General features: G+C 41.3%; 3 protein-coding genes across 3 annotated transcripts; all 3 read right to left on the reverse strand.

Annotated features, from left to right (window-relative positions):
- Positions 1 to 3453: 3453 nt before the first annotated feature.
- LOC111836141 (trace amine-associated receptor 1-like) lies at positions 3454 to 4506 on the reverse strand. The gene has a single exon (XM_023797156.2). It carries the CDS (start codon positions 4504 to 4506, stop codon positions 3454 to 3456), a length of 1053 nt encoding a protein of 350 aa, XP_023652924.2.
- A 4603-nt stretch (positions 4507 to 9109) lies between these two features.
- LOC111836190 (trace amine-associated receptor 1-like) lies at positions 9110 to 11455 on the reverse strand. The gene is made up of 2 exons (XM_023797230.2): positions 11448 to 11455; positions 9110 to 10166 (listed from the first exon to the last, which is right to left on the reverse strand). Exons 1-2 carry the CDS (start codon positions 11453 to 11455, stop codon positions 9110 to 9112), a joined length of 1065 nt encoding a protein of 354 aa, XP_023652998.2.
- A 2735-nt stretch (positions 11456 to 14190) lies between these two features.
- LOC140581047 (trace amine-associated receptor 1-like) lies at positions 14191 to 16616 on the reverse strand. The gene is made up of 2 exons (XM_072702800.1): positions 16609 to 16616; positions 14191 to 15247 (listed from the first exon to the last, which is right to left on the reverse strand). Exons 1-2 carry the CDS (start codon positions 16614 to 16616, stop codon positions 14191 to 14193), a joined length of 1065 nt encoding a protein of 354 aa, XP_072558901.1.

A 16616-nucleotide genomic window follows, 5' to 3' on the forward strand; every position in this document is an offset into this window, starting at 1 on the left:
GCTACTCAAGTTCTGAAGGTGTAGTAAGAAGATAGATTTCACTTTGACTGCAGGCTGTGGTGCTCTGGGTTATATACGGAAATTGAGTTGACTCGTTGCCAAGGAGCGTGAGAGAATGCACCTTAACAACATCAATATTCAACACAATTATACTGTAGAGACAATGCTCAAGAGTGAGTAATGTGCTCTGGGGATGTCAAGGGCCAAACTCATGTTTATTACGTTTGTATACATCAGGTCTTGGAGTGCAGAACTGGTAGGGCCATGTGGCTGGAGCCCAGACACCTTCTTGAATGTCATTAAGAAGGCAATGATGAACCATAAGGAAAAAGACACCTACAGATACTTTATTGCCAAAGATAAAATTTCATTATTATTCACAAATGAAGACAAGGTAGGCCTACAACACCATGACTGGCACAACACTGAATTAAATAAACATTAATTCACTATTTATATGCATCAGAACGCAGTCCAGAGGAGTAATTTATTTTGAATTTCTCTCTTGGTTATTTATTATTAAACTGAGTGTACTACCTTGCTATATGAAAAATTAGATGTAATTTGTTCTGATTTGGCATCATTTTAGGAATCTGCCATTGATGTCCTTTTTGAATGATTAAAGATCTAAAGAATTTTTGCATCAATTCTGAGCAAACCAAACCTTATTATTTTGCAGAGCTCTTTGCTTTAAAAGACAAAGGTCTCAACAAAGATATCAAAACTTGACAGTGTTGGAAGCACTTGCAGAAAAATAGTAGTACTACTCATTGGCCATTAGGTGGTGCTAAATAGTCATCCATCCATCAACCAACCATCTACTATAGTGGAAATTCAGTATATAATATCCAGCAGTGGGTTTCACCAGCTAAGCATAAGTTCCACGGTAAGGTTGGGTGTAAAGTGTACCTTAAATGACACATTGAAACTAGGTAGCTTTAACCTAACTCCACGTTCTTTGTTGGTTGCACCACTGCTACTGTAAGTTACGTCATAATTAGCAGCTACTGAATAAAACTATTGTCACACAGAATGACGTTTTTACCATGGACAACCAGTCAATATTGTCTGATTGTACTGGAACCAACTTGCTGTTACACCTAATTTGCTTGTGGATAGGAAATATTCAGCATCTAGCCTCAGTAATGTCCCCCTACAGGGGTTGCTTAGTTGTTTGGGATGAAAAAATGTTTGTTGACTTTGGATTATACAAAGCTACTGATTTGCATGCATGAGTCATTTGGTGCAGTGCAAGCAAACGGGATGACACGGCAGTGCCAGCTTGAATCGGGGGCTAAACTCGCACCCAACGCACCACCACACCCCAGTAATACCAGACTGAAGCTATACTCTGGTGAATTATTGAGCTTCATGGGCATCTTTGAGACCGAGTTTGCGGTTAGGGAGTGGACGCGCCAACTGTCATTTGAGAGCCTCTGCGATCAGCCTTCACTTGCGAATGCTTAGGATTCATGAAGTTCATGATCACACATTCTAGGGCCCTGACCAAAGAGTAACTAATCAGCAGATACAATGATGTAACTCAGCAGTTAAGACAGCAAATACTGTTCTGCGCAGAGCAGTGCGAGACAGAGAGGACCCTGGAAGGCCATGCTGCACTGGAGAAACATTCCCCCAGAAAACATAAACAGCAGCCCAGCACAGCGCCTCAGACCTTCCTTGATTTTGACACCAGTTCTTGAACAATACCTTTTTCGATACCAATATGTTTTTCAATCAATTTCAACAGCAACAAAAATACATTCAACTTTGCAGCACAAATATTTTATTTGAACAAATCGTTTTGTTAGTTATTAGTTACTGTGGTGATCGATCACAATAATAACAGGACAGCCTTTTATATGTGTTTCACTTATACGACTCCCAACATGTTTATAATTCATAAATTAATTTGGCCAGCAGATCAATCTTTAATTTTCCACAGAATAAAAAACGCCAGCAAGCACTGGCAGCTTTCACCACCAGCACCTGCAAGATCTGGAGATACAAGCAAAAAGGTGTTCACTCATAATAGGGGTGCAAAGATCCGATATTTGGATCAGTATAGACACCAATCAATTCCTTTTAGATGGATTCACTATCGACCATATGTGACCGTTCCACGTCCAATACTTATTTATTTAGTTTTCGTCAGTCTGTAAAAAGAAAAGTCCTATTTCTTGTTGTATTGATTCATACAATCAGGCGGATGACAGCTCATCCCAAATTTAGGTGTGTTTTCTGCAAACAGACTGAGTGGCAGCATTAGCCTGACCCTGAACAGGATTAGCAGTTTCAGAAAATGGATGGAATTTATACCCCTCAGTTTTCTCATTACCAAGGAACATTAGATAATTAGATAACCAGTGACTTTCCAATTATGGGCACAGCTTAGCTTATCCATGCACAGTCAGTGGTAATATACTTTTTTTTTTTTCCAATTACTTAATTAAACCACAGAAATGGTTTTGTGAGGCTAAATTTCACAAGTCTTGCATTAAAAGACTGATTAACATGAGAAGCTAACATGCACTAGGAGATGAACGATTCCCACTGTGACTGTTTAGAGGAGGAAAGACTGAGTGTGTGATTAATGTGCTGAGACGGCCCCACTCCAGTCCTGGGGGGCCTGCTGTATTACCTAAGCGTGATGTAAGTGTGAGAAGCAAAGGGCCCAGTTAGCAGCAAGCTGCCCCCCCCCCCCAATCAAAGGTGTCAATACAGAGATTACACAGAGCGCAGGTGATGCAACAGCCTGACCTCTTGCATGTGCTGAGAGCAGGGAAGGTAGGATCAGGTGCAGAGAGGCAGAAATGGATGTGGGGAGTTTCTCTGTGTACATCCTTCATGGGGGGTGAGCTATTAGAGAAGCTCGTGGTACTCAAGGTCTGAAGGCCTAGCGAAGGTAAAACAAGAAATCTGACTGTAGTTTTCATTTATAAAGAAACTTATGAAAAAATAAAGCAAACTGAGAATGACAGATTCCGGATGACGTAGGTGACGGACTGAGAGGGCAGAGGGGCGGCAGTCACATCTTAATGAGGGTAGTAAGAAATACCAGGATTATATGTTTATGCTAATACCGATCTACTGAGATTAGGGAGCAAATAATGTTTTGTACGACGTGTCAGTAAAGGTGCAGTAAGGGTCTTTATGTGTCCCAAAGACACTCTCTGTGAATATGCTACTCATCTTACCCCCCAGTAATTTTGATGGCATATACATACAAAAAAAGCTTTAGTAATCTTGGTAGCTGCAATTATATTTTTCTAGCAATACATAACTCCTTTTTAATGACATTTAATACAATTTTCCACTCTACAGATAGTTAGAACTTTAGCATACAGAGGTAAGAAGATGCAGTTAGTTTTTTTTATAATAGCTCAAAAAAGCACAAGTATTCAGCTGATGATTAAATAGTAACACAGATGGATTTATAGCCTAATAATACATTCATTCGGAATACAATTTCATTCTACAAGAATCTGTGTAAAAGATTCTGCCTCTAAGAATTATGCTCAAAGCTTTTCTGAACCAAGAGTAAAAAAAAGCATAAACCAAAGGGTTGAAGCCCGAGTTCATATAACCAAACCAAAACAGGGCATCAGTCAGTGTGGGTGGGATGGAATAGCCAATGAAGGGGTCCATAAAATTGCAGATGAATAAGGGGGTCCAGCAGATGAGGAAAACTCCAACCACCACTGCCAGGGTTTTTGCCTTCTTTCTTTCTTGTTTGTTGACTGCAGACCCATTTCCATCCTCCACCTTAATCTGCCGTGTCAGATCTTTAATTGATCTGGCCTGACGTCTTGCTACAGTGTAGATCTTGAGGTAAATGCCCAACATGATGAGGCCAGGAAGAAAAAATGCAAAAATAGTAGAGAATGCAGCTGATGCTGGGTTGAAAAACATTGCGCATCCTCCGACACACTGCACCTGTGTCTCAAAGTAGTGCTCACTGCCTTTCAGGTTGAGGTTTGAGAAGATCATCCCATAGGCGAAGATGGCTGGGAAGACCCAGCTGGTTATGATCATCAGCAGAGCAGTGACAGAGTTGACTATGGAGCGATACAATAGTGGGGTGCAGACAGCAAGGTAACGGTCTACAGAGATGAAGGAGAGGTGGAAGATGGAGGAGGCAGTGAGCATGACGTCTGTGCTGGTGTGGATCTTGCACACAAAGTCTCCCAGGTACCAGCAGCCGTAGACCGACCGCATCGCACTGCACGGCATGACGAAGGTCCCCATTAAGAAGTCGCAAACTGCTAGCGAAAGAATGAGGCAGTTTGTAGTGGTGTGCAGCTGTTTGAAATGCGCTATAGATGTTATGACTAAAAGATTCCCAGTTACTGTGACCAGTATAACAAACCCCATGAAAACAAACATGGAAAACTGGACACTTATAGGCTGGACATTCTTCTTGCATGATCCGCTCACAGAGTCATAGCAGTACTGTATTTCTATATATACATCACTGATGTGGCTTGAGCTATTTGAGAAGAGCATGCTACTTCAGTTCTGAAGGCCTAGTAAGAAGATAGATTTCACTTTGACTGCAGGCTGTGGTGCTCTGGTTTATATACTGAAGCTGTTGAGACTCGTTGCCAAGGAGCGTGAGAGAACACACCTTCACAGCAACAATATTCAAAGCTATGCTGCGAGGACAATGCTCAAGAGTGAGTAACATACTCAGGAGCCCAAGCACGTTTATCGTCTTTGTATACAGTCGCCCCTCCATATGTGCAAATTTGACATTTGTAGCTTTGGTAATGTGCTAGTTGGACAATTAAATAGAAATATTTTTGGAGCTTGCTGAAAGGTCACAGAAACTCGCACAAGATGCATAAGTTGCATCGTGTGCGAGTTTCTGTGAGCTTTTGACAGCCCCCATTTAATTGCTCACGGCCAACTAGCAAATAACCAAAACTGTGAATTTATACTATATACTGGGTTATACACTGAAACTGAGAAGTCATGTTGTCATGGGACACGAGAGAACCTACCCTAACAGCATCAGTATTCAATGTGATTATGCTGTAAGGACATTGTGAACAAAAACAGTGAGAAAATTCTGGGGATGTCATGGGCTCAAACACATGTGTATTATTGTTGTATATATGAAGGCATGAACAGAGCGGCCTCTCGGGCCAGTGTTCGGGGAACTTGAAAAACCATAAAAAAAACACCTACAAAACTATTGCTGGTTTAAAATGGTATGTATTATTAAAATGTTATCCAAACATGAAAACAAGGTGCATCAACATGATTGACAGAACACTGTTTTGAATAAACATTCATTCATTATTTACACTCACCTAAAGGATTATTAGGAACACCTGTTCAATTTCTCATTAATGCAATTATCTAATCAACCAATCACATGGCAGTTGCTTCAATGCATTTAGGGGTGTGGTCCTGGTCAAGACAATCTCCTGAACTCCAAACTGAATGTCAGAATGGGAAAGAAAGGTGATTTAAGCAATTTTGAGCGTGGCATGGTTGTTGGTGCCAGACGGGCCGGTCTGAGTATTTCACAATCTGCTCAGTTACTGGGATTTTCACGCACAACCATTTCTAGGGTTTACAAAGAATGGTGTGCAAAGGGAAAAACATCCAGTATGCGGCAGTCCTGTGGGCGAAAATGCCTTGTTGATGCTAGAGGTCAGAGGAGAATGGGCCGACTGATTCAAGCTGATAGAAGAGCAACTTTGACTGAAATAACTACTCGTTACAACCGAGGTATGCAGCAAAGCATTTGTGAAGCCACAACACGCACAACCTTGAGGCGGATGGGCTACAGCAGCAGAAGACCCCACCGGGTACCACTCATCTCCACTACAAATAGGAAAAAGAGGCTACAATTTGCACGAGCTCACCAAAATTGGACAGTTGAAGACTGGAAAAATGTTGCCTGGTCTGATGAGTCTCGATTTCTCTTGAGACATTCAAATGGTAGAGTCAGAATTTGGCGTAAACAGAATGAGAACATGGATCGATCATGCCTTGTTACCACTGTGCAGGCTGGTGGTGGTGGTGTAATGGTGTGGGGGATGTTTTCTTGGCACACTTTAGGCCCCTTAGTGCCAATTGGGCATCGTTTAAATGCCACGGCCTACCTGAGCATTGTTTCTGACCATGTCCATCCCTTTAGGACCACCATGTACCCATCCTCTGATGGCTACTTCCAGCAGGATAATGCACCATGTCACAAAGCTCGAATCATTTCAAATTGGTTTCTTGAACATGACAATGAGTTCACTGTATTAAAATGGCCCCCAAAGTCACCAGATCTCAACCCAATAGAGCATCTTTGGGATGTGGTGGAATGGGAGCTTCGTGCCCTGGATGTGCATCCCACAAATCTCCATCAACTGCAAGATGCTATCCTATCAATATGGGCCAACATTTCTAAAGAATGCTTTCAGCATCTTGTTGAATCAATGCCACGTAGAATTAAGGCAGTTCTGAAGGCGAAAGGGGGTCAAACACCGTATTAGTATGGTGTTCCTAATAATCCTTTAGGTGAGTGTATATGCATCAGAATGCAATAAAGAGAAATGATTTCATTTGAATGATTTCACTTGGTAATTTATTATTAAATTGAATGTACTACCTTACCATGCTCTTTGAAAAAGTTAGACATCACAGTCATAAGTTGTTCTAACCGGCCTACGTCGGGTGGTCAGTGATAATCTTTTGTCACTGGAGGCATGTGCCATTTATATATTCTTTAGAGTATTTAAGGAAAAAAGAATTTTAGCATCTACTGTAGGCCAAGCAGTGTACACACTATTATCTCAAGAAGCTCTTTGTATTAAAAGACAAAGATATCAGCAAAGACATCAAAACTTAACAGAGCTGGAAGCAATATAATGTCTTATTGAAAAGTATAAGGCAGTATGCAGTATTATTACTCATTGGCCATTAGGTGGTGCTATAGAGTCATCCATCCAACAACCAACCATCTTCTATGCTGCTTATTCATTACATCATATCTACACACCTGGAGCTATTGCATACAAGCAAAGGGCATGGTGTTGGGTGGGGTGAACATGCTGGGCTAAATGATCACAGGAACAGCTAAGATAAGTTATACAGCATGAAGAAAGATTATTCTAAGGGATACATCTACTATTAGAAATACCATCCTTCTGTATGTTTCAATTCTAATCTGCGTAAATCATCCTTCTATATATTTAGTTTCTTACCTACATACTTCATACCCTAGATGGGACACCAACCAATCAGAGGACACACTGACCTAAACCTTACAGGTATCTCAGAGAAAACATTAGCCTGACTGCATGTCTTTGGGCTGTGGGACTCAGGGAGACCTTGGGTACTGTAGGTCCCATAGCAGCCACCAGGGGGTGCTCCACATGCACTCCACACAGACACAGAGTGGAGACAAGATGCAAAGCGGCAGGATTCGATGGATTCAGTGCTGGAGGTGAGAGGTAACAGGGCTACCCACTGAGCTACCACAGTGCCTGAAGTGCCTGTTCATCTTGCAAAAGTGCTGACATGCTGGAATATTGTTAAATAATTATTTAGAACGCACTGCTATCCGAAGTCATGTATCTTTTTTTTTTAAAGTGAAGTCCCCAGTTTTTGTGGTGATATGGTTTTAGGGCCTAGTTCCGCATCCAACAGTGAAGTCATCTTGCTGACCACACGATTTGAACACCTTCACACTGGCCACACCATTCGTGGTCTTCACATACCGCCCTATGTTCTTTCCAGTACTTCAGCATCATGTCACAGTCTGTGATTAAGGAAACCTGTGATTTATTGAGATTCAGCGCTCTGGAGAAGGTTTATTAAGGCTTTACTGGAAACGCAGCGAATAAAACCATGGCCTGGGCACATAATAGATAATAAGTTACTTATATTTTCCTTGCGTAGAAGTACGTCGGCATTCTTTGATTCTCATAAATCCTGTGCTGCCCTCTTATGAGATACACATTTACAGGTGAGAGTGATATTTGGGGTCAGAGCGCAGGGTCAGGCATTTATCGGGGCCCTTGGAAGAGTTCGGGGAAGGGCCTCACTCAAGGGCCCAACAGTGAGTGATATTATTGTTTTGGTGGTCATGGGATTCGAACCAGTGACTTTCCAAATATCAACACATCTTAGATTTTCTACGTGAAAGCAATGGTTTATGTGGTTTATATATATATATATACACACACATTTATTTTTTTGATTACTTTATTGCAGAAATGGTTTTGTAACACTAAGTTTCATAGGTCTGACTGATTAACATGAGAAGCCAACATGCACTAGGAGATGAATGATTTCCACTGTGACTGTTTAGAGGAAGAAAGACTGAGTGTGTGATTAATGTGCTGAGACGGCCCCACTCCAGTCCTGGGGGGCCTGCTGTATTACCTAAGCGTGATGTAAGCGTGAGAAGCAAAGGGCCCAGTTAGCAGCAAGCTGCCCCCCAATCAAAGGTGTCAATACAGAGATTACACAGAATGCATGAAAGAAAGAAAAAGAAAGAAAAAATTAAGAACCTTCCAAAAAAATAAAGCAAACTGAGAAGGACAGAGACTGGATGACGTAGGTGACGGACCGAGAGGGCAGAGGGCGGCAGTCACATCTTAATGAGGGTGTAAGAAACAGGGTCTTTCACAGTATGTCAGTAAATCTGTACTGAGGATCTTTATATGCCCCAGTGCCTCTTTATGATTATGCTACACATCTACAGCCCAAAGATTTATGTCAGCATATACACACAAATTTAAAATAGACAATACATAAAACACAAATAAAAAGAAATCAACCTGTGTATTCTGCAAAGATAGTGACCAGAGGAAACAGCTTTTTTTAAAACAACTTGTTTGATGTAAGTGTTCTTTATATATGGACCTGGGACAATTTTGGAGAGATTGTTTTTAAAGCTCTCGTTATCTTCATACCTGCAGCTGAAATTTTCTAGCAATACACGATTGTAAGACATTTAATTCAGGTTTCCAATATAACACTGTTTAGAATTTAAATTTGATGGAATAAGAAGATGCATTAAGCTTTTTATAACGCCTGAAACAGCCCAAAGTGCTTAGCTGATTAATAGTAACAAAAGTATCTGCATAGTCAATTGTATTCATTCAGAATACAATTTCATTCGACAAGAATCTTTGTAAAAAATTCTGCCGCTGAGAATGATGTTCAAAGCTTTTCTGAACCAAGAATAAAAAAAAGCATAAACCAAAGGGTTGAAGCTGGAGTTCATATAACCAAACCAAAACAGAGCATCAGTCAGTGTAGGTGGGATGGAATAGCCAATGAAGGGGTCCATAATATTGCAGAGGAAAAAAGGGGTCCAGCAGATGAGGAAAACTCCAACCACCACTGCCAAGGTTTTTGCCTTCTTTCGTTCTTGTTTCCTAGAGACTGCAGACCCATTTCCATCCTCCACCTTAATCTGCCGTGTCAGATCTTTAATTGATCTGGCCTGACGTCTTGCAACCATGTAGATCTTGAAGTAAATGCCCAACATGATGAGGCCAGGGAGGAAAAATGAGAAAATAGTAGAGAATGCAGATGATGCTGGGCTGAAAAACATCGTGCATCCTCCAACACACTGCACCTGTGTCTCAAAGAAGTGCTCACTGCCTTTCAGGTTGAGGTCTGAGAAGATCATCCCATAGGCGAATATGGCTGGGAAGACCCAGCTGGTTATGATCATCAGTAGAAGAGAAACAGAGTTGACTATGGAGCGGTACAAAAGTGGGGTGCAGACAGCAAAGTAGCGGTCTACAGAGATGAAAGAGAGGTGGAAGATTGAGGAGGTGCTGAGCATGATGTCCGTGCTGGTGTGGAGCTTGCACACAAAGTCTCCCAGGTACCAGCAGCCGTAGACCGACCGCATCGCACTGCATGGCATGATGAAGACCCCCAAAAAGAAGTCGCAAACTGCCAATGAGAGAATCAGGCAGTTTGTGGTGGTGTGCAGCTGTTTGAAATGCGCTATAGATGTTATGACCAGAAGATTCCCAGTTATGGTGACCAGTATAGCAAAGCTCATGAAAACAAACATGGAAAACTGAATGTTTAGAGGCTGGACATTCTTTTTGCATGATCCGCTCACAGAGTCATAGCAGTACTGTATTTCTATATGCACATTGTTGATGTGCTTTGAGGTATTTGAGAAGTTCATGCTACTCCGGTTCTTTACTAGGCCTAGTAAGACAATAGATTTCACTTTGACTGCAGGCTGTGGTGCTCTGGTTTATATACTGAAACTGTCGAGACTCGTTGCCAAGGAGCATGAGAGAACACACCTTAACAGCAACAATATTCAATGCAATTATGCAGTAGGGCTAATGCTCAAGAGTGAGTAATATACTTTGGGGATGTCCAGGCCCCAAACCCATGTTTATCGTTATTGCATATATCAACGCATTCATTATATATATGCATCAGAAGGCAACAAGGAGGGATGTTTTCATATGAATGATTTTACTCAGTTATATATTACTATATGGAGTGTACGACCTTAAGATGCTACTTAAAAATTAGACATAACAATTTAAAATTGTTCTGACAGGGCTAATTACAGGCCTTTGCCACTGATATCCTTTTTGTATGATTAAAGAAATAAAGACTTTTAGCATCTAGCCTGAGCAAACTGCACCTTATTATATTGCAAAGCTCTTTGCTTGACAAGACAAAGATCTCAAAAAAGATATTAAAACTTAACAGAGTTGGATGCAATAATGTCTTATTGAAAACTATAAGGCACGATGCCGTAATATTACTCATTGGCCATTAGGTGGTGCTATATAGTCATCCATCCGTCAACCAACCATGTTCTACGCTGCATATCCATTACATAATATATTATATGGACAAAATTATTGGGACACCTGACCATTATACCTACAGGAACTTTTAAATTCCCATTTTAAATTCACAGGTATCAGTATGCAGTTGCCCCCCCCCCCCCCCCCTTTGCAGATATAACAGCAGCCACTCTTCTGGGAAGGCTTTCCACAAGATTCTGGAGTGTGTCTGTGGAAATTTTTGCCCATTCATCCAGAAGAGCATTTTTGAGGTCAGTCACTGATGTTGGATGTGAAGGCCTAGCTCACAATCTCTGTTTGAGTTCATCCCAAAAGTGTTCGATGGGATTGTGTCAGGGCTCTGTGCAGGCCACACCAAACTCACCCAACCATGTCTTTATGGACCTTGCTTTGTGCACTGGGGCACAGTCATGCTGGAACAGAAAATGGCCTTCCCCAAACTGTTCCAACAAGTTGGAAGCATGGAATTACCCAAAATGTCATGGTATGCTGAGGTACTCAGCAGATCATCCCTTCACTGGAACTACGGGGCCCAGCCCAACCCTTGAAAAACGATTCCATACCATTATCCCCCCTCTACCAAACTTTACAGTTGGCTAGCAGGTAACATTCCCCCGGCAACTGCCAAACCCAGACTGGTCCATCATACTGCCTGACAGAGAAGTGTCATTTGTCAATCTACAGAATTTTTTTTCACTGCTCCAGTGTCCAGTGGCAGCATGCTTTACACCACTCCATCCAATGCTTGGCATTGCGCTTGGTGATGTGAGGCTTGCATGCAGCTGCTCGCCCATGGAAGCCCATTCCATGAAGCTCCCAGCGCACAGTTTTTGTGCTGGAGTTAATGCCAGAGGAAGGTTGGACCTCTGCAGTTATTGAGTCAACAGAGCGCTGGTGACTTACTGGCAATTTGCGCCTCAGCACTCAGTGACCCGCTCTGTTACTTTGTGATCTGCCACTTCATGGCTGAGTTCTTTGCCTCTTCAGAATGATCCATTCATTCACAAATGTTTGTAAATCTGACTGCATGACTCGGTGCTTTATTTTATACCATTGTGACAATAGGTCTGAATGAAACACCTGAATTCAAAGATTAAGAGGTGTGTCCCAATACTTTTTCCATATAGTGTATCGATACTCTGTTGCCGAGAAGCACAGGGCATGATGTTGGGTGGGGTGAACATGCTGGGCTAAGTGATCAGTGAGCAAATTTTAATAAGATCAATGTAAAATTCAAAAATGCCTGCAAGTTTCAAGTAACACATACAACTACAAGTCAGTTTGTTATCTGTCAGCGTTTCTTCATTACACAGGAACATTAAAGTTATATTTGCCATTTGTATTAGAATTTAAACATTGTTGGGTAATAAGATGCATTAAGCTTTTATAATGGCTGAAAAAGCCAGAAGTGCTTAGCTGATTAAAGAGTAACAAAAGTATCTGCATAGTCAATTAATGTATTCATTCAGAATACAATTTCATTCGACAAGAATCTCTGTAAAAGATTCTGCCACTGAGAATTATGAATTACGAATAAAACACCTACAGATGATTTAATACAAAACAATAAAATGTTATTATAAGTCGCAAATGAAGCTGATGTATTATGATTAGCACAACACTTTTAAATAAACATAAATTCATTTTCATTTAAATTTTTTTATGCATGAAAATGTAGTAAAGAGGAATGATGTCATTTGAATGAGTTCACCGGGTTATTTATTATTAAATTGAGTATACTACCTCACCGCGTCCTTTGAGAAATCTGACATTACAACTATAAATTGTTCTGACAGGCCTAAGTAGGCAGGTCAGTCATAATCTTTTGTCATTGGAGGCATCTGCCATTGTTATCCTCTTTGTGTTATTTAAGAAATAAAAACAAAGATCTTAAAAAAGATATAAAAACTTACAGAGTTGAAAGCGAAATGTCTCGTAGAGAACTACAAGACACTGTATTACTAATTGGCCATTAGGTGGTGCTAAATAGTCATTCATCCATTAACAGGCCATTTTCCATACTGAATATCCATCCATCTATTTTCTGTAACTGCTTGTCCTATTCAGGGTCACAGAGGGTCTGGAGCTTATCCCAGAGGCTATAGGCGCAAGGCATGGAACAACCCAGAATGGGGTGCCACCCCATCACTGGGCAAACTGGCACACCATTCAGGTTAGTTGGGGTAAACATGTTGGGCGAAATGATCATAGTAACAGCTAAGGCAGGTTATGCAGCAGGAAGAAAGATTATTCTAAAGGTCTCATTAATAATTAAAAAAATAACACCTTTCCATAGATTCAGCGCTCTGGAGAAGGTTCATTAAGGCTTTACTGGAAACGCAGTGAATAAAACCATGGCCTGGGCACATAATAGATAATAAGTTACTTATATTTTCCTTGCGTAGAAGTACGTTGGCATTCTTTGATTCTCATATATCCTGCGTTGCCATCTTATGAGATACACATGAACAGGTGAGAGTGATATTTGGGGTCAGAGCGCAGGGTCAGGCATTTATCGGGGCCCTTAGAAGAGTTCGGGGAAGGGCCTCACTCAAGGGCCCAACAGTGATATGATTGTTTTCGTGGTCATGGGATTCAAACCAGTATATATATATATATATAAACATACACACAGCCGTAGAAAAAATTAAGAGACCATCATTTTTAAATCCCGGTTTAATCCTGGTTCTGCTGGCAGAAGGCTACGCTGAGCAGCAGGTTGCTTCCAGGTCAAAATTCTAAGACAGCAGCACAAGAATATGGTGAAGCAGGAGACGCTGGGAACGACCAGAAACCAGCCAAGTAGAGGGTACAAGGGATATTGTAATGCCAGAGATGACCGTTAAATTATCTGACAGTTTCTCATGAATCAGACAATGACATCAAGTGACCTTCAAAAGGAATGGGAAATATTAAGTGCAGGTGTGAAGTGCACTGCTAGGACAGTGTGTATCAGGCTCCTAGAAGCAGGACTGAAGTCCCATAAAGCAAGAAAGAAGCCCTTCATTGATGAGAAAGAACCAGGCTGCATTTTGCAAAAAAAAAATTTGTGTTATTCACAGACGAACAGCCATACTGAGAAATGATTGAAATGAAAAATCTGCGAGATTTGTGTCAGTGTTTACATACACATTTAAAATTTACAATACATAAAACAGAAGTAAAAACAATAAACTCAAGTATCAATCGTATGAACTCTGCAAAGGTTGTGACCAGAGGAAATGGCTTTTTTTCATTTTAAAAGAACCCGTTTTACGTGTTTAGTCTTTAGATATGGACCTGAGACTATCTTGGAAATGCTTTTATAATGGCTGAAAAAGCCAGAAGTACTTAGCTGATAAAATAGTAACAAAAGTATTTGCATAGTCAATTAATGCATTCATTCAGAATACAATTTCATTCGACAAGAATCTCTGTGAAAGATTCTGCCACTGAGAATTATGCTCAAAGCTTTTCTGAACCAAGAGTAAAAAAAAGCATAAATGAAAGGATTGAAACCCGAGTTCATATAACCAAACCAAAACAGGGCATCAGTCAGTGTGGGTGAGATGGAATAGCCAATGAAGGGGTCCATAATATTGCAGAGGAAAAAAGGGGTCCAGCAGATGAGGAAAACTCCAACCACCACTGCCAGGGTTTTTGCCTTCTTTCGTTCTTGTTTCCTAGAGACTGCAGACCCATTTCCATCCTCCACCTTAATCTGCCGTGTCAGATCTTTAATTGATCTGGCCTGACGTCTTGCTACAGTGTAGATCTTAAGATAAATGCCCAACATCATGAGCCCAGGGAGGAAAAATGAGAAAATAGTAGAGAATGCAGCTGATGCTGGGCTGAAAAACATTGTGCATCCTCCGACACACTGCACCTGTGTCTCAAAGAAGTGCTCACTGCCTTTCAGGTTGAGGTTTGAGAAGATCATCCCATAGGCGAAGATGGCTGGGAAGACCCAGCTGGTTATGATCATCAGGAGAGCAGTGACAGAGTTGACTATGGAGCGGTACAAAAGTGGGGTGCAGACAGCAAAGTAACGGTCTACAGAGATGAAGGAGAGATGGAAGATGGAGGAGGTGCTGAGCATGACGTCTGTGCTGGTGTGGATCTTGCACACAAAGTCTCCCAGGTACCAGCAGCCATAGACCGACCGCATCGCACTGCACGGCATGACAAAGGCCCCCATCAAAAAGTCGCAAACCGCCAGTGAGAGAATGAGGCAGTTTGTGGTGGTGTGCAGTTGTTTAAAATGCGCTATTGATGTTATAACCAAAAGATTCCCAGTTACTGTGACCAGTATAGCAAAGCTCATGAAAAGAAACATGGAAAACTGAAAGCTGAAAGGTTGGAGATTCTTCTTGCATGACCCAGTCACAGAGTCATAGCAGTACTCTCTTTCTATATATGCATCACTGATGTGCTTTGAGCTATTTGAGAAGTTCATGCTACTCCGGTTCTGAAGGCCTAGTAAGAAAATAGATTTCACTTTGACTGCAGGCTGTGGTGCTCTGGTTTATATACTGAAGCTGTTGAGACTCGTTGCCAAGGAGCATGAGAGAACACACCTTAGCAGCAACAATATTCAAAGCTATGCTGCGGGGACAATGCTCAAGAGTGAGTAACATACTCAGGGGCCCAAGCATGTTCATCGTCTTTGTATACAGTTGCCCCTCCATATGTGCAAATTTGACATTTGTAGCTTTGGATATGTGCTAGTTGGACAAGTAAATATGAATATTTTTGGAGCTTGCCAAAAGGTCGCAGAGACTCGCACAAGATGCAAATATATAAACGATAGCCTGAGCTGTTGGGACAATGCTCATGATTGAGCAACATAAAACAATGCATGGACTGTAAAGGGGGGGGGGGACATTAAGAATGTAGTAATAAAAAATCACGAGAAATACGCCTAAAGGTAATTTAATGCGAAATGATAAAACTTTATTATCATTCTCACATGAAGACAAAGTACATCACTATGACAGGCACAAAACTGCTTAAAAGAAAGATTCTCTTTGGATGGTTAAAGAAATAAAGAATTTTAGCATCTAGCCTGAGCAAACTGAACCTTACTATATTGCAAAGCACATTGCCTGAAAAGACAAATATCTCAACAAAGATATTAAAACATAACAGAGTTGGATGCAATAATGTCTTATTGAAAACTATAAGGCACGATGCAGTAATATTACTCATTGGCCATTAGGTGGTGCTATATAGTCATCCATCCGTCAACCAACCATGTTCTACGCTGCATATCCATTACATAATATACTATACGGGCAAAATTATTGGGACACCTGACCATTATGCTTGCAGGAACTTCTGTGACATGCCATTCTAAATTCATAAGCATCAGTATGAAGTTGGTCCCCCCATTGCAGATATAACAGCTACCACTCTTCTGGGAAGGCTTTCCACAACATTCTGTAGTGTGTCTGTGGGAATTTTTGCCCATTTGTCCATTGTGACATGAATGCCTTGTTAATTGCAAAGGTCAGGGCTCTGTGTGGGCCAGTCAAGTTCTTCCACATGAAAGTCACCCAGCCATGTCTTCAAGTTCTTTGTGCAATGGGGCACAGTCATGCTGGAACAGAAAATGGCCTTCCCCAAACTGTTCCAACAATTTGGAAGCAGGGAATTGTCCAAAATGTCTTGGTATGCTGAGGTATGAAGATTCCCCTTCACTCGAACTAAGAGGCCTAGCCCAGCCCCTAAGAAACTACCCCATACCGTTATCCCTCCTCTACCAAACTTTACAGTTGGCTAGCAGGTAACATTCTCCCAGCAAAGGCTAAAACCAGACTGGTCCAT

The sequence above is a fragment of the Paramormyrops kingsleyae genome, chromosome 19 (assembly GCF_048594095.1).
Source record: "Paramormyrops kingsleyae isolate MSU_618 chromosome 19, PKINGS_0.4, whole genome shotgun sequence".
Lineage (NCBI taxonomy): Eukaryota > Metazoa > Chordata > Actinopteri > Osteoglossiformes > Mormyridae > Paramormyrops > Paramormyrops kingsleyae.